The following is a 23,987-nucleotide window of genomic DNA, read 5'->3' on the forward strand; positions in this document are numbered from 1 at the left end:
CTGTAAGAGCATCAGTTATTATCAATCAAAATTAGAAAAATTTAACTGAAAACGGAAACTGTGAAAAATTCCCAGAATTCTAAAACTCCCCGATTTTCTGGATCCAATACACCCTACATATACAGTTAATATTCCTGAGATATGTTGAGTCTTACCTTTATCTATGATAACGATGTAGGCTGAAACAATTAATTAATTTGTACCTGTGCGAGATTTGAACCAGGGTTGCCTCCTTACTAAGCTGATGTGCTAACCACTTTGCCACATTGGTTCTACAACTACCAGCTACACAAATTACCCTAGTACGTGTCCCTCCCCATTACAGATTCACTTAATACCTCAGCCCATTGCTATTCCCTCTACTGGCATCAGTATTGAAGAGGCTTTTTAATAGCATCATAGCACCTTATCAGTAACGGAATTGAAGTTAATCATGGCTCCATCTCAGGTGTAGGTGATTTATTAATCATATATGAATCACATACAGTGTGGTGCAGCATTTACGGCATCTGCCTAGTAAGCAGGAGACCGGCGTTCGAATCCTGGTACTGGTGTAAATTTTAATTCATTGCTTCAGCCTAAATCATTATGTACATAAAACCTTATCATTTCTACAAATCAGTTCCTCACATTTAATCTTTCATGATTTAATTATCTAGGCTTTCACGGGCGGTGTCAAGACAATCAAAATTCTTCTGGGTGTTGTACCACATCACTGTATAAAATACTTTAATTAGAAACTAAAACCGATGTTTAAACCATATTACAATGGCATTACACAGGGCAAGACTGGTTTTGGTGGACGAAATGTGACTATTTATTTCAAAAAATGGTTCAAATGGCTCTGAGCACTATGGGACTAAACTGCTGTGGTCATCAGTCCCCTAGAACTTAGAACTACTTAAACCTAACTAACCTAAGGACATCACACACATCCAAGCCCGAGGCAGGATTCGAACCTGCGACCGTAGCAGTCGCACGGTTTCGGACTGCGCGCCTAGAACCGCGAGACCACCGCGGCCGGCGACTATTTATTTCAGACAACTGGTATCAATACATTATTTTTTGAACCTTAGAATATAATAGACTAGTCATGACACAAGGGGGAGGGAAGGAAGGAAACTATTGGAGTGCCAGCCGGCTTGTCAGTGATTGACAACAGTTTGCAGATCTGCATAAGGGTTCTGGTGGGCACATTTTCTTCCTGGTGCACATGGAAATACACTGACAGTTCCTCTGTACCAGTTTGTTTAGGCTGTCATACCCATGCCCAGTGAAGCTTTTACCCTACAACTGCTCACAGGCAGTTGGACTGGGAGAGCTGGCAGCTAGGACACTGAAAGTTTGAGGCAGCTTAATAATCTAAACTGTCTCTTGAATTTTTTGTTGGCGAGACCATAACTCTTTCACCAGCACACTGGCTTTCTGGAACAAGATAGGTTGTCTGCAGTCATGATGGTGTTCTGCTGTTGTCAATTTAATTATACTATGCTAATCACACATAGTATTTACCTTCTGTTAGTCGTGTGCTAACTGGTCACTTTGTCTCCCCTACGTAGGCAGCTCCACACTCACGAGTTCATTTGTTAACTGCATCCCTGGAGGAACCTATCACATTGTCGATCTTGTGGCTGCTGCAGAAAATCGGTTTGAGACTTTATTGGCAAAGGACGTTGCCTAACCAGTCACTGATGCCCTTCACATATGGTAAGTGCACTAGCGGATGCTTCTCATCATTGCCCTCTTCTCTTGTTTCAGTTGCCCTTGGTTGTGTTTCTTATAACATTTTTGTCATAACCATTGGCGTGAAATGTGTGGTGTTGCTCACTCAGTTCTTCCTTGATTTTGTTAGCGTCAGTTATGTGGTAGACACGGGCAATCAGCATATGCAGAACTGAATACTTCTGAGGTGGTTGATATTGGCTCTCCATGTGCAGGTACAGATTTGTGTGCAACGGTTTCCCCAATGTTTGGTAGTCACAAAAATATTTTTTTTTTAAATATTGTTTATTATTTTGAAATGGCGGCCCTATTTGTTCCAGGTGGCATCCATTTTTTCGTATTTGCAAGCATCTACATTTTTTACAATTATTCAGTAGTAGATTGTCCTAAGCTTTTCAGATAAAATGCATTTAGTTCAACACACTCTGGGCTACAAATTAACATCATTATCACCTAGCTGAAGGTAGTCTTCAATATATTTTTAATAGTTCAAACTTATCAACCACAAATTTTAAAAAATCAAGTTTTGAACAGTAGTTTTCCAAAGAAAGATTAATTTCTCAGCTTTAATATTTTTTCTGCTTTGAGATTCAGTTGGAAGTTATGGAAAAAAATTACAAACAAGAGACAAAAATACATTTTTTAATATCTGCGATATCTGGTAGGCTAATCAAATAAAGTACCAATTGCATAATGTAACACACCACATTACACTAGCTAATGATTATTTGTCAAAACAATGCTGTGGTAATTGTTTCAGCAGGCTAACAATTGCATCTGCAAGCCTATAGGAGTCTGATTGTTCTCTTCCCCCTTATACCAACAATTGCCTACTCACACTTATTGAACTAGAAGTTCTTGAAGTGTGCAGTTGAAAAATGGTGTCTCAGTGTTCTGTTGGTGTTATTATTAATGAAGCATGCCATAAAAATGTGTATGGAGTGTATCCTAAAGACATTACTTTAATCGAAGATTACAGTGAAGAAGAAAAAACGTTGTTTTACTTATAAGTTGGCTCAGAGGTAAAAATCAACATACAAGTGCCACGAAATGAAATACTTTAAAAAATTCATCTCCTTTCTGGTCAGTTTTACATGGACCCTTTTGAGAAACATAAGAAACCTACAACAAAAGGTCTGCGAGAAATAACATTTGATCATTATTCTAAAAAAAAAAGGCCTTTTGTCAATCTCATACCAGGAAAATCATTGTGTCCAACATGTTATTCTAAGATATTTGTAATTCCCAAGAAAAAGGATAGTGGAACCTCAGATACAGAATTTTGTGACGCATCAGCAACCATTAAATAAGTAGATACAGCTTGTGAAATCCTGGGTATATCGCCTGCTAGTAAAATTACAAAACTAAGTCAAGATAAAAAACCAAGTGCCTTGTATACAAAAATTGAGAAAGTGGCAGCTACTGTCAAAAAGAATTTGGAAGTTTCATTTCAAAATACAATTTGTACTAAAACAGATGGAAGTTCTAAAACTTCACCAACCGAATATGATGATTTGATAAAAAAAACTAAAAACTAAATGCAGTACTTCAAACGAGGAGGATAAAATTAAGATGATCAGTTTACTGCCGAATTCTTGGAGTCGAGTAAAAGTTAAGTGATGAATTTAATGTGTCAGAGAGTCTTGTTAAGTTAACAAGGCAATTAGTAAAAGACCAGGAAATTTCACCTGCATTACAAAAGAAATGCACATCTAATTTGGTAGATGAAAACACAATCCATAAAGTTATTAAGTATTATGATGATGACAATAACAGCTGTTTGATGTGTGGCAAAAAAAGACTGTGTTTCTGTGAAAGAAAATGGTTCTAAGATTCAAAGACAAAAAAGGTGTAATTTAAATAAACTATTCACTGAACTTAAAAAAGAAAATCCTGACATTAAAATTGGAAGATCAAAGTTTTGCAAGTTGAGACCAAGACGGTGTATTGTTGCAGGGGCATCTGGCACCCATTATGTTTGTGTTTGTTTGTATCATCAGAACGTAAAATTGATGATAGATGGGGTCAACCTTAGAGCTGACTATAAAGACCTTTTAGAAGTTATGGTATTCAATATTGACAGCTACAATTGTATGATCAAGGGAAAATGTGAAGAGTGTCCAGGCAAACAAGCCTTACTTGATATGTCTGAAGAATCCAAAGAAGACAATTTGATGCCTGACAATATAAAATACAAACAATGGGTGATACAAATCAGAACTGAAATGGTGACAGTCATAAAATCACGAGAAGAGTTTTTTTAAGTGTTGTTGGCTAACCTTGAAAATCTGAAAATGCATCATTGTATTGCAAAATCTCAAAGTAAATTTTTGAAAGACAAAAAGCAAACCTTGGCAGCTCATGAATGCTTAGTTCTTGCTGACTTTTCGGAAAATTATTCCTTTCTTGTTCAAGACGAAGTACAAGGGCACCACTGGGTTAACAAACAGGCCACAGTTCATAAATTTGTATTCTATTATAAAGATGAAGATAAACTAATGAACCACAGCTTTTGTGTCATAAATGACACAACACTACAGCAATGCATATTTTTCAACTAAAATTAACAAACTATATTCAACACCACCACCCTTCCATAAAAAAATTGATTTACGTTTCGGATTGGGCAGTAAAAAAAAAAAAACCAAACTCCTTTCACAAAGAAGATTTTGGGTCTGATGTGGAATGGCACTTTTTCACTTCATGCCATGGGAAGAATGCTTGTGATGGTGTCGGGGGTACAACAAAGCGAGCTGTTACAAAAGCAAGTCTGCGCCGGACTGATGACAATCATACCATAACACCTCAAGAAATGTTTGAATTCTGTAAAAAACATATCTAAGGAATTACCTATGTTTTTGCACAATATGAGGAAACACAAGAAGTCTATGACAGTGTCTTGAAGGAAAGGTACAATGCTTGTCAGAAGACTGAAGGCACTCGATCTTTTCATTATTTTGTACACCATTCACACAACTTACTGAAGTGTAACATCAGATCAACTTCACCTGATAGTGAACTTAATCAGTGTGGAAAACTTGTACAACAGGTTCTTCAGAATAAAGACATAGTGGCTTGTGTTTACGATAAACAGTGGTGGATTGGCAAAGTTGATAATATTGACTGTCAAAACCAAGATGTACATGTTGTATTTTATCACCCTCCAGAACCAAGGACATCTTTTAAAAAAATTGCGAAGGATCAAGTTTGGATGCCACTTAAAAATGTACTAAGGAAGCTGTCTCCCATGGAATTTACAGCTGTGAATGGGCGAACTTGTAATCTAACACCCAAACTGCATTGAGCGATGTACTAAAAACAAATAACAAGAGAACAATATAATGTAATTAGTAGACTTATTTCCAATTAAAAAAGTAAGTAATCATAGATATTGATTAAATTATACTGTAACTGATATATTTTATTCCATAAGCCAAGATATCACAGATGTTAAGAACGTATTTTTGACTGTGGCAGTGATATTTTTAATGTCTGGTGCAAAGTGATATCAAAAGTGCATGAGAGTTTTTTTTTGGTCATGTGTTGTTTTTTATCTTTGCCGTAAGACTACACAGTCTCCTAGTTTTTGTTTCTTCTCTGTTGTTTTTTTAATTTCTTCTCATTGCGAGTTTTGCGAATAAATATTTATTCACAAAAATTCACAATGAGAAGAAACACATGACCAAAAAAAACTCTCGTGAGCTTTTGATATCACTTTGCACCAGACATGAAAAATATCACTGCCACACAGAAATTAGAGACTATGATAAAATTGCAGTGGAACAGACCAAGGATGCAGAGCTACGACAGCTGTTAAACGACCCGTCCATAGGTCTGAAGTTCGAGCAAATTCTGGTGCCTAGCTCCAAGCGGAAGCTGTGGTACGACTTTTCTCGAGGCAGACCGAGACCTTTCATTTCAGAAATATTGCGCAAGACGGCATTCGACAGTGTTCACACACTGTCACACCCTGGAGCCAACGCTACAATCAAGCTCTTGACAGACTGCTATATGTGGCCTTCTATGAAAAGAGATGCGGGCATTTGAGTACGTTCCTGCATTCCTTGTCAACAAAGTAAAGTAGGATGACATGTGCGTGCTGATATTGGAGATTTTCAAGGTACTTCTGCTAGATTCGCACACGTTCACATGGACCTGGTTGGACCTCTCCCACAGTCAGAGGGTTACAGATATTTGTTTACGGCCATAGATAGGTGCACAAGATGGGCAGAAGCAACTCCAATAGTCGATATTTCAGCCAAAATTACTGCAAAGACGCTTCTGTGTACGTGGGTTGCCCGTTTTGGATGCCCCCTTCAAGTCACAACTGACCAAGGACGTCAGTTTGAATCTACACTCCTGGAAATTGAAATAAGAACACCGTGAATTCATTGTCCCAGGAAGGGGAAACTTTATTGACACATTCCTGGGGTCAGATACATCACATGATCACACTGACAGAACCACAGGCACATAGACACAGGCAACAGAGAATGCACAATGTCGGCACTAGTACAGTGTATATCCACCTTTCGCAGCAATGCAGGGTGCTATTCTCCCATGGAGACGATCGTAGAGATGCTGGATGTAGTCCTGTGGAACGGCTTGCCATGCCATTTCCACCTGGCGCCTCAGTTGGACCAGCGTTCGTGCTCGACGTGCAGACCGAGTGAGACAACGCTTCATCCAGTCCCAAACATGCTCAATGGGGGACAGATCCGGAGATCTTGCTGGCCAGGGTAGTTGACTTACATCTTCTAGAGCACGTTGGGTGGCACAGGATACAAGTGGACGTGAATTGTCCTGTTGGAACATCAAGTTCCCTTGCCGGTCTAGGAATGGTAGAACGATGGGTTCGATGACGGTTTGGATGTACTGTGCACTATTCAGTGTCCCATCGACGATCACCAGAGGTGTACGGCCAGTGTAGGAGATCGCTCCCCACACCATGATGCCGGGTGCTGGCCCTGTGTGCCTCGGTCGTATGCAGTCCTGATTGTGGCGCTTACCTGCACGGCGCCAAACACGCATACGACCATCATTGGCACCAAGGCAGAAGCGACTCTCATCGCTGAAGACGACACATCTCCATTCGTCACTCCATTCACGCCTGTCGCGACACCACTGGAGGCGGGCTGCACGATGTTGGGGTGTGAGCGGAAGACGGCCTAACGGTGTGCGGGACCGTAGCCCAGCTTCATGGAGACGGTTGCGAATGGTCCTCGCCGATACCCCAGGAGCAACAGTGTCCCTAATTTGCTGGGAAGTGGCGGTGAGGTCCCCTACGGCACTGCGTAGGATCCTACGGTCTTGGCGTGCATCCGTGCGTCGCTGCGGTCCGGTCCCAGGTCGACGGGCACGTGCACCTTCCGCCGACCACTGGCGACAACATCGATGTACTGTGGAGACCTCACGCCCCACGTGTTGAGCAATTCGGCGGTACGTCCACCCGGCCTCCTGCATGCCCACTATACGCCCTCGCTCAAAGTCCGTCAACTGCACATACGGTTCACGTCCACACTGTCGCGGCATGCTACCAGTGTTAAAGACTGCGATGGAGCTCCGCATGCCACGGCAAACTGGCTGACACTGATGGCAGCGGTGCACAAATGCTGCGCAGCTAGCGCCATTCGACGGCCAACACCGCGGTTTCTGGTGTGTCCGCTGTGCCGTGCGTGTGATCATTGCTTGTACAGCCCTCTCGCAGTGTCCGGAGCAAGTATGGTGGGTCTGACACACCGGTGTCAATGTGTTCTTTTTTCCATTTCCAGGAGTGTACGTTGTTCCTCAAGCTATCCAAAAGGTGCGGTTTCCAATGCCACCACACGACTACCTATCACCCTGCCATTAATGGTATGGTCGAACGATGGCACAGAACACTCAAAGTAGCATTGATGTGTCATCAAGAGAGATGGACAGAAGCATTACCATTAGTGGTGTTAGGCCTGCGGACAGCTCACAAACCCAATGTTGGTGCCTCAGTTGCCGAGATGGTTTACGGCAAGCTGCTACGGATTCCTGCAGATTATTTAGTACCAACCTGACTACCTGGGTCAGAGGGCCTCACACACTGGGTGCAGCAGCTAAAACGTCACTGCACAAATATACGTTGCCCGCCAACATCTCGCCATGGCAACCGTGAGGTGTTTGTACACAAAGACTTATACAATTGCTGTCACGTAATGTTGAGAACAGACTCAGTCAAATCACCTTTACAACCACCATATATGGGCCCATTTCAGGTGCTGAGTAGAAATAAGCATACCGTGGACATAATGTACAATAGTGTTCCGACAAAGGTATCGATTGAACGTGTCAAGCCGGCACGGGTTTTACCCTCTCTGACCTCTGACACCACGCCTGTGTATCAACACATTATGGATCCAGAACATACCGAAACACTGCTCAGTACATCATCTGAGACAGGTGAATCACCGCCCCCGAGACAGCCGACACACACCAGAGCTGGACGCCGAGTAAAATTCAAGTATCAAGATATCCCTGGGGCTCCACACATTAAGGGGGGGGAGGGGGGGGGCTGTGTGGCAGTGATATTTTTCATGTCTGGTGCAAAGTGATAGCAAAAGTGCACTAGAGTTTTTTTTTGAGACATGTGTTTTTTATCTACTATAGAGTCTCCTAGTTTTTGTTACTTCTCTGTTGTCTTTTTAGTTTCTTCTCATTATGAGTTTTTGCGAATAAATATTTTTTCATTAACTCATTATACTGGGTGGCTATGCAATTATTTGCTGTAGGCAAGTCGCCTACATGACTCGTGTTTGTAATTTTTTTCCATAACTTCCAACTGAATCTCTAAGTTGAAATTTATACTGAAGTTTGATATCATAAAGGTCTATTACTGTCAAATTTTCAGATTTTTATCTGGTCCCCCAACAAAGATATTGTAGACCACAAAATGGAAAAATTAAAAAAATCCATTTTTTAAAATAGTGTATTTTTTAAGTGTAAGCTGCTCACCACTGATACTCTATAAAAAGTAACTATACTATACAGTGTAATAGCAGAAAAACATTAAAACTAAGAAATTAATCTTTCTATGGAAAACTACAGTTCAAAAATTGAGGTTTCTTTTTTTTTAATTTGTTGCTGATAGCTTTACACTATTAAAAATATAGTGAAGAATACATTCAGCTAATTGATAATGATGTTAATTTGTTGCCCAGAGTGTGTTGAAGTAAATGTATTTCATCTGAAAGGCTTAGGACAATCCACTACTGAAAAATTGTAAAAAATGTAGATGCTTGCAAATACGAAAAAATGCATGCGGCCTGGAACAAATAGGGCTGCCATTTCAAAATGATAAACAATAATTTAAAAAAAAAAATACTTTTGTGTCTACTAAACATTGGGGAATTCATCCAGCAAATATAAAATTTTTCTGAGATGGTCAAGCAACCAATTATTTTTTTCTTGGACCACTTGGTATGGATTGACCCTCTAGGGAAATAAAGAAACTTTAGTTTGCCCTTACTTTCAGCTGTTTACAGTATTATTGTAGCAAGCCCAAATATGTGAATGTTAACAATGCAGGAGCAGTTAGTCAACCAGGCTACTGGCCCTGGAACTATCTTCAACATCATAGTGAGAAATCACATTTATTACTCATGTTTTACAAAAATAACTAACAAATAGAAGAATGAGATAGATGACAAAAGTCTGCGCATGATTTTTACTAATTTAATATAGTGGGACTTAAGAGCTAGTAGTGAGCAATTATTCTGTTTCCACTGAAGAAAGAATACTGTTTCCTTGGCAATACAAAGAGGTACTTCAATATGGAACACGAAGGTAATTCACTCAGGATATCTGCACAACTGCTGAAAGAAGATATTATTTGCAAACTGTTTGTTGTGTTATGTAGGCACTTTACAGCCACTGGAAACAAAAGGCAGAAAAGTCAATAGAAGCTATAACCACATATTTTAAAGTATTGCTACATACTGAGAAAAAGATTCAAGGTGTAAATGTGTGAAAAGAAAAAAAATTCCCGGATTTTTCCTGGATCTCCCGGTGAAATATACATTTTCTCCCGGGTGAAAATACACTTTTTCTGTGTTAAGTGACCTATACTTTCCCTCCAAAATGTAAAACTTATCCTTTGAATGGATATGGTTTTATATAGCAACGTAGAATTTTCCGGCACTTTGGAAAACAAAACTCAGGGGGGAAAACACATTTTGGAAATATCTTTGATGTGCAGCAACTTGTACACTTTCGCATTACAAAAGTATAAATTTGAATTCCACCAACAGGAAAAGTTAATGGTTTACATTAAAATACATAGTGTTGCTACAAGAAAAGGAAAGCTTTCGCATATAGTATCAGTCTCTAAGATTAATAAGCAACAATAGAAGCTAAGCTTTCACATATAATGTTGATCTGTTTAGCGCATGTTACACTTTAAGATACATTACACAAATACGCCAGTAAAATTTTTAATACAGACATACATCTTTGATCTTATGGGCTCGAAATTCTTCTAAATGGTTCGTCATCAAAGAGTTGATTTTTAAAAGAGAGGAAACGCTCTGTGATTTAAGAAATTCATTGTACATTCTCGCACATAGTTCATAGGAAATTTACTTTGAAAATAATGCTTTTCGAACAACAATTCGCAATATTTTCCTGCGACCTGTTATAAATAGATTCATTTCAGCAGTGGCTAGAGAGCGCCAGATAAGAGGCATCAGTGCGCTGGCGCAGCTAGTAGGAAGCCCGTATGCTCGTACATATAAAACATCAAAAGATCTTCCATTATGTCATAAGAGAAACAAAACATCAGAGGATACTCGAAGAGTGTCGGAATTTTGTGAACCATACTAAAATGCATAGTTCACCTTACAGTGCACATTCGTATGTCCAGATTCCCAATGAAGTAGGCCTCAACCTGATATGAAGCTTTTCAGTGTGATTTTCGAGGCGTAAATTTTCTTGGAGTACCAGTACTGTATTATCTCATGTTTGTTTGTTTATTATGGCATAATGCCATATGTGCTAGAAGATGAAAACGTGCACTTGAAATGCAGCGAACAGATGAAACTAGCCAATAGTGTGGAGTTAAACACTTCATTTCGAATAAATTGACTGCCTCAGCAGGAAAGCTTAGTAAAAGCCGTCAAAAATAAAAAGACTTTTCAAAAATAAGTTCATTTTGTAGCACACACCTTTCTGAAGAGTCTGATATATAAAACACATATCTTCGATGAAATTTACGACACGGTATTGGTCTTAAAGTGTGCAGTGCAGTGCCACGCCTCTTCAAACAATATTCTTATACCGCACGTCACTGCATTTCGTTCTGTGGAACTCAAACATGGATATTTTGTAGTGGATGCCATCAAACTATTTCAGAACAATGAAATTAAACACACAGGGGCTTCAACTGGCACCGTCTAGTATAGCGATCTGGCCAAAAGTTGTCTGTCAAAATTGCACTTTCTTGGATACACCGAGAAGATAATACATAATCTTTCTTACCTGTTAGTCTTTTTATTTCCACTCTGGTAGTCTGAATCTATGGATTTTGCTACTAATTATAACAACGCTGAACATTTGCAAACCAAATCAACCACATAAACAAGCAGCAGTTGGCAATCACCGGTTCGGCTTTATTCCGCTCAGCTCTTATAGCCCCGTCCCGTTTTGTCTGAAGGAAAGTTTATTTCTAGCTGCGATGAGGATTCCTCTGGCAGAGATATCATGAACACTATGCACGCATTCAAAAATCAACTTATAATTCATTCATTTTCCCTGTACCCCATGTGGCTGGTTGCTGCTTACACAGCCAACAGCCACAGTTCTGTAGCCAGAAGCGGGAGAAGGTACTACTCATACGCGACTCAACTGCGTGTGTGCACGAGGCCGCTCGTAACTGATTGAGTCTAATGTAAACAGTTGTGACGTCATGCTCATTGGAGCCAATTTGTTGTTATGAAGCATTGCATAGTCTTCCGAAAGCCTTTGACACATTTTGCTGTTGGCAGATGCTAGTATGAGCACTGTGTTATTTTATATGGCGCATTGCCTTCGCAATTTAAGTTTTATTTTCATTTTTTTCTCTCGATCATTTTTTAATGCTGCAGTATAGTAGCGAGATACAGTAATATTCTTTGTTAGAGTATCAGTTCTTACAAGTCAAAATTACAAAAATTTAACTGAAAACTAAAACAACGAAAAATTCCCGGAATTCTAAAAAATTCCCGGTTTTCTCCCGGATGAAAAAATTTCTGGGTTTTTCCCATATCTCCTGGATCGTATACACCCTGAGATTGTTAACAATACCACCCCATCAAGGAAGATTGCTGGATAGTAGTTTGATTCTGTTTGACATGATTACATGTCCAGTTTCCAAGTATCTGCCTCATTTGGTCATTGCCCGTATAGACAGACAAGAAAGCTACAAACTTAATGAAGCAAGTCATGAATGTGTTGGCAGTTCTGCACACTATAGTCAGTAGGAGCTACAGAAAGAAGCTGCTGACACAACAAAAAAAAAGTAACTGCCATCACAGCCCAGAGGGCCAAGCAATGCTGACCAAATGCCATTTCGTTCTCTAGCTAAAAAAACATAGTTCAATTGTGATCTAAATACCAATCTTGGTCCTGCCAAACACCTGTGAGATTCCTATAACACCATATGAAGTACCTTATACAAAATTAGCCTCTATAAAAAGACTGAAAGTGACAATGATTGCATACATGTTGACTCATCCACAGTACTGCTACTGAGATGTAGATGTTGCATTTTTGTTGCCCAATGAAATTATGTGCTGTCTACTTTCTTAATTACATGTATACATAAAAAAATCTAGGGAAACAAAAGAGAAAGACGACATAACCTTCAACAACTTTATTGAGGATTCAAAAAACAATCCATACTACTCCACTGAAGTTATTGTCTTTTACTGTTCACTGACAATCAAGAAAATAGCTACTAGTAATATAAACTGAATAAATATAATTTTCCAGGCTTATTAAAAACATATTACAATCCATCATCACTGTGAGGAGCAGAATTCTTAAAAGGAATGGCATGTTTCTTAATTTTCGTAGAACAATAAAATAGAAAACAAAATGGAACATTCAAGCACTACCAGAGACTGCAATTGACTGTTCCCCAACTTACTTTTTCTTTGAAACAAATAAAATTGGTCGGAAGCTCTTACAAAAGTATACTAAGATAATATTTACCTGTGTAGACATAATCATGTAGAAAATACAGATTTTATCTAGAAGTCCTTGCAATATGATAAGATTAGGGATCAGATAACTAGAACATAGCACAAGACATAATTATTTGTGAAATGAGCTTCATTTGACTTCTGATCATACAATGTCTATTTAAGATTATTACTTTCATTCATAATAAAATCACTGAAAACCTAAATTATGAAAGAAAGACAATAAATTAAAAAAGATTCCAAGTATGAGCTTGCTATGTAACTGTGATGCCCCTCCGCTCAATATGCACAAATTCTCCTGTCTGTTTAACAGGCAACATATCTGTTGTCACTGGTATTAGGAGGCACTTCACCAATTACACTTACAGCTTTCATCTGGCCATCACTTTACTTTCTAATGAAGGTGAAAGCATTGCAACGCTGTATAACATTCATCAGTTTAATAAAGTTTTCAGTTAATGCACGAGTACTGTATGAGAGATATTAACCACAGTACCTACAGTACCACAAATAATACACAACCCAGCCCACCAACTTCAAACCTAAGTATTGGAGTAATCTGCTAGTGACACAAAAAGGATTAAGCAGCGTTTACCACGAAACAGTCGGCAGCGTGCGGTTAGCGTAGCTGCCTCTAGATTGCAGAGTCCTGGGATCAATTCCCACACAGGTCAGAGATTTTCTTTGTTCGGGGACTGGGTGTTTGCATCCTAAACATTCCATCTCACCAATGTGCATGTCACCAGAGTGGTGTCAAATAGTGAAGCTTGCGGCAAACAGCAGAAAAAAAAAAAAAAAAAAAAAAAAAAAAAACAGATGGGGTCTCCTGGCCAATAATGCCATATGATAGTTTCATTTCACTTTGAAATAATGTGAAAAATTGTGCAAATTAAAATATTGCATTCTTGTATTACATTTATATTGAATGAGTGCTCAGTGAAACAATGTTTACAACTACATTTTTGTTTCTCATCAAGAAGGAAAACAATAAAGATTCTTTTGTCTGCTTTAATTGGTTTTACTCGTATGTCATAATATGCAAATGAATTTCTGAGAAGGAAAAAATCACTGATACATTGCAAATAAGAAAAATATTATAAGACTGTAAACAAACCATCAGGACCAATAAAAGATTTTACCTATGCAGGTTATCAATAGCATTACTTCTGTTATAGCCTGAAGCCTCCTATGAACTTCGATGACATATCATCCAGGTTCCTCAGTCATTGTGTCAACATGATACATGACTATCAGAACACAGTATCTAAACCATATTGTACCTGGTCTGACATCTGTGCATGCTTCTTCAGTACATACTTGCCATACTTTAAGGCTCTGAGGGCAGGAGGGACTAAAGCTTAGATAAATTTCTACCTCCAAACTACTGATGCTGAAATGGCATCATTAATCATACCACATGTACCATTCACAAACAAAAAATCAGTTGCAGTTGTGTGTTTCATAGAATGTTGACTGTCAAACAACAATTTAATCACTGGGTGGCAACTGAGGATCAGACCATTTGGCTGTTGCTTAAAACGACAGAAATAATTTAACTGTCAAAAAAGTAATTTCAATATTATTTTTAAATTTTGATAGTTGAGAACTTCTGTCTCATTTAATTGTGTGTTCCTCTTATGTGTTATGTTTGCTTTGTTCCCCTTTGCCTTATTCATTGTTTGGCACTGTGTATTGGCTGCAGTCTTTTGCTCTGTCCTATGTGAATAACTAACACACAAATATTCCAGTAACTCAGAGACAGTGCTTCAAAAAATCAGGAATCAAACTTTGACTGGCAAGATGGGTCGAGACCTTCTGAAATTTACGACGAAATCTTGTGAGTGATAGCTACATTTGCATACAAGTTCTTCAGGATGGTGCAGCTTTAGTATCTATAAAATCAGATACTGACTTTGTACTGTGAATAGAGATGATACTGTTTGCGTGTTCATTTCTGTACACTTTTCAAAATTATTATAGAATTGAATAGTTTTTTTTTTTCTACTACTGCCACTGACTCTTATGGGGCTTATATTTTAGACAGCAGCATCAACAATAAACAGTTCACAAAGGGAGTTGGTATCAGAGACAAAGACAAACTTAAATAAATCCCATTCCATGGTACTTCTTACAGAATGTTTCTATTATTTGGACAACACTTATCTTTTTTATAGTTGTATGTGTGGTGAAAAAACAAACCTATATATAGAGTTTTTTGTACGACAGAAGGTTCAATGTTATTTCCAAAACTTACATTTCAATATTTTTATTTAAGACAAGTAATTAAGCAAAATATTACAAAATAGTTCATTAAGGTAATGTGAGAACACACAGAAAAATGAAAAAAAAGACAAAAAAAATTATCAGCTCCCCATTACAGCTTCAGTATGACCTTTATACTTTTTGTCATGAGTCACATTTCTGTCTGAACAAAACAAAAAGAACTAAGGACATGTATCAAATCATTTACCTTACAATATAAAATTGGCGTAAATGAAGGAGAACATAGTATCCGTGTTGAGGTTTTTCCCTAAAGTTTTCCACATCGTTGTATTATACAATAGTACCAGTAAGCATGTACAACAATGAACTGATGCTATCACTGACTATATTTATGAAATAATTATATACTTTTAAGCATACAAGTGACAAACACACACGAACATGTCATAAAAAGTGACATTGTAAACAAGAGAATTTGTATAAATCACTACTTTACTGCTCATTCAGTACTTCCCATATAACATGGCAGTACTGGCACAACAAATACACATAATCATGTAACACATAAGTATTTCCACAGTTGCAGGCCTTCTATCTGCTGATTCTTCAGTGAAAAGCTCTTGATTATTACCAATTTCTGAAAGCAAAATCAATATTAATTACAAAAAAAGCTGTGGATGAGGTTCCACCAAATCTAATAAATGTGTGTGCTAGAAACAGGAAATTTGGAAGGCTTGCTTTTTTTCCATTTCAACACTATTGCTTTCTCACATACCTAAATTTATCAAAAAATATTAAGAAATTTTAAGTGTCTTCTGAAACAGCAATCCTATATAATGGTATTTTGCTATATGATGCACCTGACTTTTTGAGATGGAGTTACATTACTCAGTGACCCAACACTTGCCGAAATTTATACTCTCATAAATGACTGTAAAATTTTTTGTAACAAAATCACAATATATGAAAATATTTTTTTTCCAAGATTTATCAACTCCAGTATTTAAGTGTGTGCATATTATAACAAATGGACGTTATTCTCTTTGGAAGGTACTTCCCCAAATGCCACCACAATTCATATTTACCCTGTACTTCCCCTTCTTGTACATTGCACAAACTCAAAGATACCCTTCTGATGAAGGATTAACTGGGAAAGATTGGAAAGTAAGTTTTTTTTCTTTCTTTCAGTATTGTCAACAAAGGTGGGAAAAGAATAGCACCTTGTACTACCCTATTAGATTTTAGCAGAAGGGGTGAAGGTTCTGAGGGGATTTAATGTGAACAACAATATCCATATATCAGGGGAGTGGTACCCAACCAAAAATTAGCCAAGCCAACAATCTTAAACAGTGATTACACTTCTCAGAATCTTGCACTTGTCAAACACATCTTAGCCACCTCATCTATAATTTCATACCTATTATTAGTAGATGGTTATAAGAAAGAAGTGGATTCACAAACAAGCAGAATAAGCAATAGGACATTAGAGAAATATGGTGTGGGTTACACATTATGGATTTACATGAAAATACTTAAAGTACATTTTCCATAATACATAAGTTACATTAATTTCTTTTTTAAAAAAAGAATTAGTTGAATTCACTTGAATAAGACTTTTTACATGAGATTCTTTGTAGTTGCACAAGTTACCACTTTTTATGAATTTATAGAATTACACAAACAGAGGCTGCATTCAGATTTGATTGTTAATGCATCATAATGACAATACAAATAAACAAGCACATGAATTACAAGTAACATTAGCTCTGAAATCTTGTGTACAGTATCTAAGAAGAAAGACATACCGTGTAGGTTTGTAGGAACAATGCAAAACAACCAATAAGTTACTTAATGGAAGAGAATGTCCAGCGTAGGCTGTTTTTATTTTTGAAATTAACATTTTATTTCATGATTTTTCGCTATTGGATCATTTTGCTCCTTTGGGCATTTTCAAGCTGCTTACACAGATGTGAATTCCGTCTGCTACATGATGAAATGGAACCCTTATGTAGGTCTTTGTTGCCATACCAGCATTAACCACAATAAATCTGTTGGTTCCTATTAAAAAAAATGCACATGACATAATCAAAATCTAAAAATGAAATGTCATTCATATCAGCAAATTTAACTGTACAAAAGCATACAATTAAATTCGCTGACACACATGCCATTTAATTTTCAGATGTTGACCATTTCACGTGCAGTTTTATTTCAAATGTGAACCAGTGGATTTGGTGTGGCTGATGCTTGTGACAAAGATCTGCACGAGGGTTGCATTTCATCATGTTACAGATGGGCTTCACATATGTGCAAATAGCCTGAAAATGCCCAAGGGGGTAACACTGGTTAACAGGGGGGGGGGGAAACAACATGAAATAATATTTTTTTTCCCCAAAAATAAAAACAACGTATGCTGGACAATGACTTCCCTGAAACAATTTACAATGGCTATGGGCCCACATACACAGAAGACTATTGAATCAATAAGGTATTTGTCAAAGTAACTAGGTCACATAAGGTCGAAGTTGAATAAGTTTAAGAGCAAAATTTTACTTGTTGTCAATATGACAAAATAAATGTAATACAAACCTTCAATACTATTCATTTATATGCACATGAACAAGGACTAAAGAACTTCTTGTAATTTAGTCAAAGACATAAACTGCATGTTTTAACACAATACAATAGAACTCAAACATATGACACATGAAATATCTACTTTCTGATCTATTTATTTTATGGCAGTAACAGCTGTATATGGACACCCTAATCTAATAAATACAAGTACTGCAGATTCTTAACACTGAACCTGCAGGGCTGCAGCACAGCAGTAGGTTACATATATTACTCTACAACTAGTCAAACTGACGGAGACTGAAGGACGGGAATGATGAACAATCATCAGAAAACTGTGAAGCCAGACACATGAGTCCCAAGGTGCATACTAATGTCACCTTCAGTAACTGAAAAACCTTAGTTACACAAGTGACTGCTTTTACCTGTTGGAAAAATTGTTTCTTTTCTCAGAAACAATTTCAATACTCATTAATGTACAATGAAGCCCATACAGTTCAACACAGCTGACAATTTGCAAACATTAATTACGCATTCTCGTATACAGGAAGGAAAATGATGCTCTTTATAGAAACCATCACTTTATGTTTTCCAAATACATGAAACTAGTTGCAGCAGTGCACATTTATATACCACAAATATATGGTAATGGACATAGAATTCCAAATAAAAATTGCCGTCTGCACATCATGGAAGCAATCTAATGGCCTAACATCATTAGGCTGTCAGACATGGATCTAAAGTCAAAAGCTAGAGATGAAGCACAAATAATGCAGTGAGTGTTTCAAAGGTGCACATCAAACACAAATTGCTCTTAAGATATACTGGAAAAATGTCATCACTTCTTAGTCCAGTCCACAAATTAACACATGAACTGCAGAATCTGGCAATGAAACTTAACAAGACTTGAACATATCAAAATGCTGAATGCCTTTACATTTTCTTCATCACAATTAAGACTGAATATTTTGTCCAAAAATTTTCAATGATTTTCAGAGTTTTTCACGGAACAAGGCTCCACTGCAAACTATCTGCAGAACTTTGGTCATTGCATAAATATTTCTGCCACTAACAAAATAACTCTTTCAGACAATGACATTTAGGACACAACCAGTCTCTTCTGAGAAGAGCACTGGCGTATCCCATGCAATTTTCTTGTCTTTACGTCACTACAATGCAAGAGGTAGCCTATATTTCGAAAGCACTCCCCATTTACCTTTGTTTCCTAATGAAATTCTAAATTCTTTAATTCACTTAAAGAAGTAGGGAAGGAGAGTGTAATGCAGATAAATATGTGACCAGCTTCCACCACATCAGTCATTGTGCACACTTTTTAGAAAAGAACTACTTTCTGATGAATATCAAGTTACAAAAAAAAGGCACCTTTTTCAACTTCTTTGAGTTCTGCAGTTTACTGTAACTATGTCAAGCCACCCACATTTTTACACACTGCTTTACACAACAGACGTGTGTCCTCTTCATCTCTAGCACTCTGTTCTGATGTTCTGAAAATATTCTAGCATTCTAAAACAATAATAGCATGGATATGCAGCGTTATTTAACAATGTTGGGTTTCCTACATGTTACAACACTACAAAAAATAATAAATAAATCTCTGTCTCTTAGTTCCATTTTCACTCACAGCAGCAATAACCCCAGAGTAGCAACGAGTTTCTACACTTGCATATTCTTGTCTTTGCCAAAGCAAATTTCTGGCCCTGAGTTGTGACACAATATTTTACAAACACTACAACTAAAGACGAGGCCCTCACTGCTCTACAATCAACACCAAGGTACAAATAGTGTGTAAAGCAGCACACGAAGTAGCTGAATGTGGACTATGAGTAGTGTGCAACTGGATGCGGTCATCTTAAAGCACAATAAAAGCTTCAGTCAGTATGTCACCTGCACACCCACAAAGAGTAGCAACGTAGGAAGAAACTACGATTTGCTAACAAAATTGGGTGCATCACCATGCTGCTGGTAGAACTGGCGCAGAGCAGCTAGGATGTGGTCCATCTCAGCGCGGTATTCGGCGAGCTGGCGGTTCTTCTCCAGCAAACGGCGCCGCAAGGCATCCGCATCCTCATCACCGTGCAGCCCCGCCAATCTGCGCCTCTGGTCTGCGTTCCTCTCCAGCAAACTAGCCACCACTGTCTGCAAGCGCTGCTCGCGTGCCTCGTGCCGCTGCTCCAGTGTTAGCAGTTGTGACTGGAGGGATGCAAGCTTCATATGGTCCTACACAAGAGAAAGTCATTGTACAAGATTCTTGGAACACATTCTACCTGCACACTGTAACCGAGTTTTTACTTTTGTGCTAGTGCAGTAAAATATATCCGTAAATGTTTGTAACATAGTGTTTGAAAAACAGAATTATTTTGAAAATATTCTAATGTGAAATGAATTAATAATACTATCCCATACAAACGAATGAGCAAATATGAATAAAACATTCATAACAAGTCATGGAAGTTTGACAATAGAAAATTCAGTTTGAAAAACAAGTAACTTTTACAAGCACAGGCCATCAAACATTTTCATGGTGAGATACTGCTAATGGACAGAGAGGCACACAAACAAGAAAAAAATATCTAATTTTTACAAACATTTTCTTTTTCTATTTTCTGACTACAGCACTGATTTTCTGATTCTCTCTCTCTCACTGTTCATGTTCAATATTTTTGTCACTTAGGGACTATGCATTATTAACATAGTAATTTCCTTCCCTCGTTTATCATAAATTTTTGAACCGCTGACTATTCGTGGGTACAATTCAGGCATCCATGCTGTAACAATTCTGATCTTTCTGCTGTCTCATCAAAGTGGTTTGTTTTCTATAACGGATTTAACACTGTATTCTCAATGTGTGTTTCCCTCTTGAGGGGCAATGTGTCAATTTCCATATTGAGGAGGGAAAAACCCTTAAACACAGTTAATTTTAAAGTAGAAACTCACCTGTAAAGAATTGCCCATTGAATTTTACATTTTCACGATTGATTTTTAAGTCACTTTGTAGCTTCCAATAAAAACTTGTTTTACTGAAGTGCTAAATATTTGGTGCAAACAATACATAATCTTTAGTACCAGTGCACAAGAAAGTAACCAGAACATATCCACTCAGGGAGGGCTGTACTCACTCGATGACAGTGAGTACTTCTGTAACAATTACACAGTTGAATTACTAGAAAGAGAGCTTAAGTCTTCATTTCTTTTACTAATAAAGATATTATCTCAAATTATATTTTGGCCCATGATTTACAATACTAGCTACTCATGGATTTTTTTAAAAATATGTACTTTTTCAAAACATTAATAATTTTTAAATTTCATTTTGGAAAGAATTTCTTACATTAACCTATATATTACAGTATACTACATGAAAGGGCATGAAATCATCATCATCATCATCATCATCATCATTTAAGACTGATTATGCCTTTCAGCATTCAGTCTGGAGCATAGTCCTCCTTATAAAATTCCTCCATGATCCCCTATTCAGTGCTAACATTGGTGCCTCTTCTGATGTTAAGCCTATTACTTCAAAATAATTCTTAACCGAATCCAGGTACCTTCTCCTTGGTCTACCCCGACTCCTCCTACCCTCTACTGCTGAACCCCACCATCTAAGCCTGTTTGCCCTGACTGCTACATCTATAGAGTTGATTCCCAGTTTTTCTTTGATTTCCTCATTGTGCACACCCTCCTGCCATTGTTCCCATCTACTAGTACCTGCAATCATCCTAGCTACTTTCATATCCGTAACCTCAACCTTATTGATAAGGTAACCTGAAGCCACCCAGCTTTCGCTCCCATACAACAAAGTTGGTTGAAAGATTGAACGGTGCACAGATAACTTAGTCTTGGTACTGACTTCCTTTTTGCAGAAGAGAGTAGATCGTAGCTGAGCACTCACTGCATTAGCTTTGCTACACCTCGCTTCCAGTTCTTTCACTATGTTGCCATCCTGTGAGAATATGCATCCTAAGTACTTGAAACCGTCCACCTGTTCTAACTTTGTTCCTCCTACTTGGCACTCAATCCGTTTATCTCTCTTTCCCACTGACATTACTTTTGTTGTGGAGATGCTAATCTTCATACCATAGTCCTTACATTTCTGATCTAGTTCTGAAATATTACTTTGCAAACTTTCAATAGAATCTGCCATCACAACTAAGTCATCCGCATATGCGAGACTGCTTATTTTGTGTTCACCTATCTTAATCTCTGTTTTCAACTTATGATCCATAAATAATATGAACAACAGTGGAGACAGGTTGCAGCCTTGTCTTACCCCTGAAACTACTCTGAACCATGGACTCAATTTACCGTCAACTCTAACTGCTGCCTGACTATCTATGTAAAGACCTTGAATTGCTTGCAAAAGTTTGCCTCCTATTCCATAATCACATAGAACATACAATAACTTCCTCCTAGGAACCCAGTCATATGCCTTTTCTAGATCTATAAAACATAGATACAAGGGCATGAAAAATGCTGTAAAATGGTATGCACCCCAGGTCTGTACCTCAATCAGAAAAGCTTCTACAGAAATTGTAAAAAAACTGTCATTTCCTGTTTTTGGGTCCATTTATGACAACGTTACAGCTCTGTAATTCAGAAACGAATTGATATATCTCAGTAAAACTTCATATTTTTCTATGCCCATATCAACAGCCCTCCACCAAATTTAAATAAAATTTGAGATGGTGAGGTTGATGTGATTTGATATTGAGTAACCCTAGCCTGGTCCAAGAAATCGGTTAACAACACGAAGTATGACTTTTATGTGTGAGATTATGTCTCCGGAATATATTCTAACAAGAAGAGGGCGCCCAGGGGTGTGACCGACGTTGTGAGACCATCTATAACTCTGGAGCAGATTACGACTGCAGGCATCAAGTTCTGCAGTCACTGACCTTAGTAAGCCATCAGTTGTGAGCAACTTACGAAAAACATTTCTTGGAATTTCATGTGATGCCCTTGAGCAGAATTTCCAAACTGTTTCATCCAGAACAATGGTATCTGTAGTAAGTGCTCCACAAAATCTATTAATAATGTGGCAGGTTTTTTTTAACATTTTGATGATAATAACTATTTTTTAATTTTGTTACTATTTCTGTGTTAATATTTATGATTTAAAATTGAAGTAATGACTCAATAAAAAAAGTTTTTCCTGTTTTTTAAAATTTTATTAACCTCTGAAATAAATACTGTGTTCCACCAAAGAAGCAGGGTTCTCAAAAGGTTCTGCCAGAGGAAAAATTTGAGAACCCCTGCTCTAGAGCTCTATAAATGAAATCCATTCACAGAGTACTATAAATGATATCTGTTCACAGAGGTGTGCTGTGTTGTAGTGGTTAAGGTACGTCCATAATGTCCAGAACATTAGGGGTTCAAATCTCATCAATAACTACAATTTTTTTATTTTTAAATCTTCGTAAAAATCATTTTGATCTATATTTTTATTCAATTAATTGCTTTAAATGTAGTCTTTTTTAATTTCTAATCCTTTGTCACATAAAATATTTAATTTTATTTTATTCTGTCTTACAATTATTCTTTTTTTCATTTGGAATTCATCTTATTTGTTTTAGTTGTATGCATGCCCTTCTTTCGTTTAAATTTTCATCTGCATTGTTTTGACCATAGTTCAACAAGAATTTATGTTTTACATGTTTGTAGGGCAATTGCCGCCCGAAAAAGTACATCTTGTAATGAAAAACACATTTTTGACAAAATATAAATAGGTTAAAACATTCTTTGATTTTTAGCTGACAGGTTAGCAAATTTAAACATTTAACTATGATGGTACATAAATGAAATCAATTAAAATGACATGCACAAAGATTCCACACGAAAAAAGAATGATTGGAAGACAAAATAAGAATAAATGAAGTAGTTAATGTGTTGGTTAAAAGAAGAAAACATTACACTTAAACCAATTAAGTGAATAAAAATAATTATGAAAGTCATTTTCAAATACAAAAACAATCACAGCACCTTACAATATTTGAGCCAACAACCTTCTGAATGTCAGGAAAATACCTCAACCACTACACCTCTCTGTGACTGGTACCATTTTAAAAGGCTCCAAAGAATGGATGGAGGACTAGCAGCATTTGGGCCGGATCTAGCCTGCGACTGGTTTCAAGCCCAGTCTGAGGAAGGATTTAGGGGGTGGGGAGGGGGGGAGGGATGGGGTGGGCGTAGGGGGTGGGGGTAGGGAGGGAGGGAGGGAAGGAGAGAGAGAGAGAGGCGGGGGGGGGG

The 23,987-nt window shown here is 37.6% G+C and overlaps 1 protein-coding gene across 1 annotated transcript in view; it reads right to left on the minus strand.

Moving 5' to 3' along the window:
* Window positions 1-12,577: 12,577 nt before the first annotated feature.
* The window catches only part of LOC126335007 (centrosomal protein of 162 kDa-like), a 214,895-nt gene continuing 203,485 nt past the window's right edge, over window positions 12,578-23,987 (minus strand). Inside the window, exon 15 of the mRNA XM_049997837.1 lies at window positions 12,578-19,958. Coding sequence (XP_049853794.1) covers window positions 19,662-19,958 — 297 coding nt within the window. The 3' untranslated portion in view covers window positions 12,578-19,661. The remainder of the gene's footprint in view (window positions 19,959-23,987) is intronic.

This window comes from Schistocerca gregaria, chromosome 2, assembly GCF_023897955.1.
Source record: "Schistocerca gregaria isolate iqSchGreg1 chromosome 2, iqSchGreg1.2, whole genome shotgun sequence".
Taxonomy (NCBI): domain Eukaryota; kingdom Metazoa; phylum Arthropoda; class Insecta; order Orthoptera; family Acrididae; genus Schistocerca; species Schistocerca gregaria.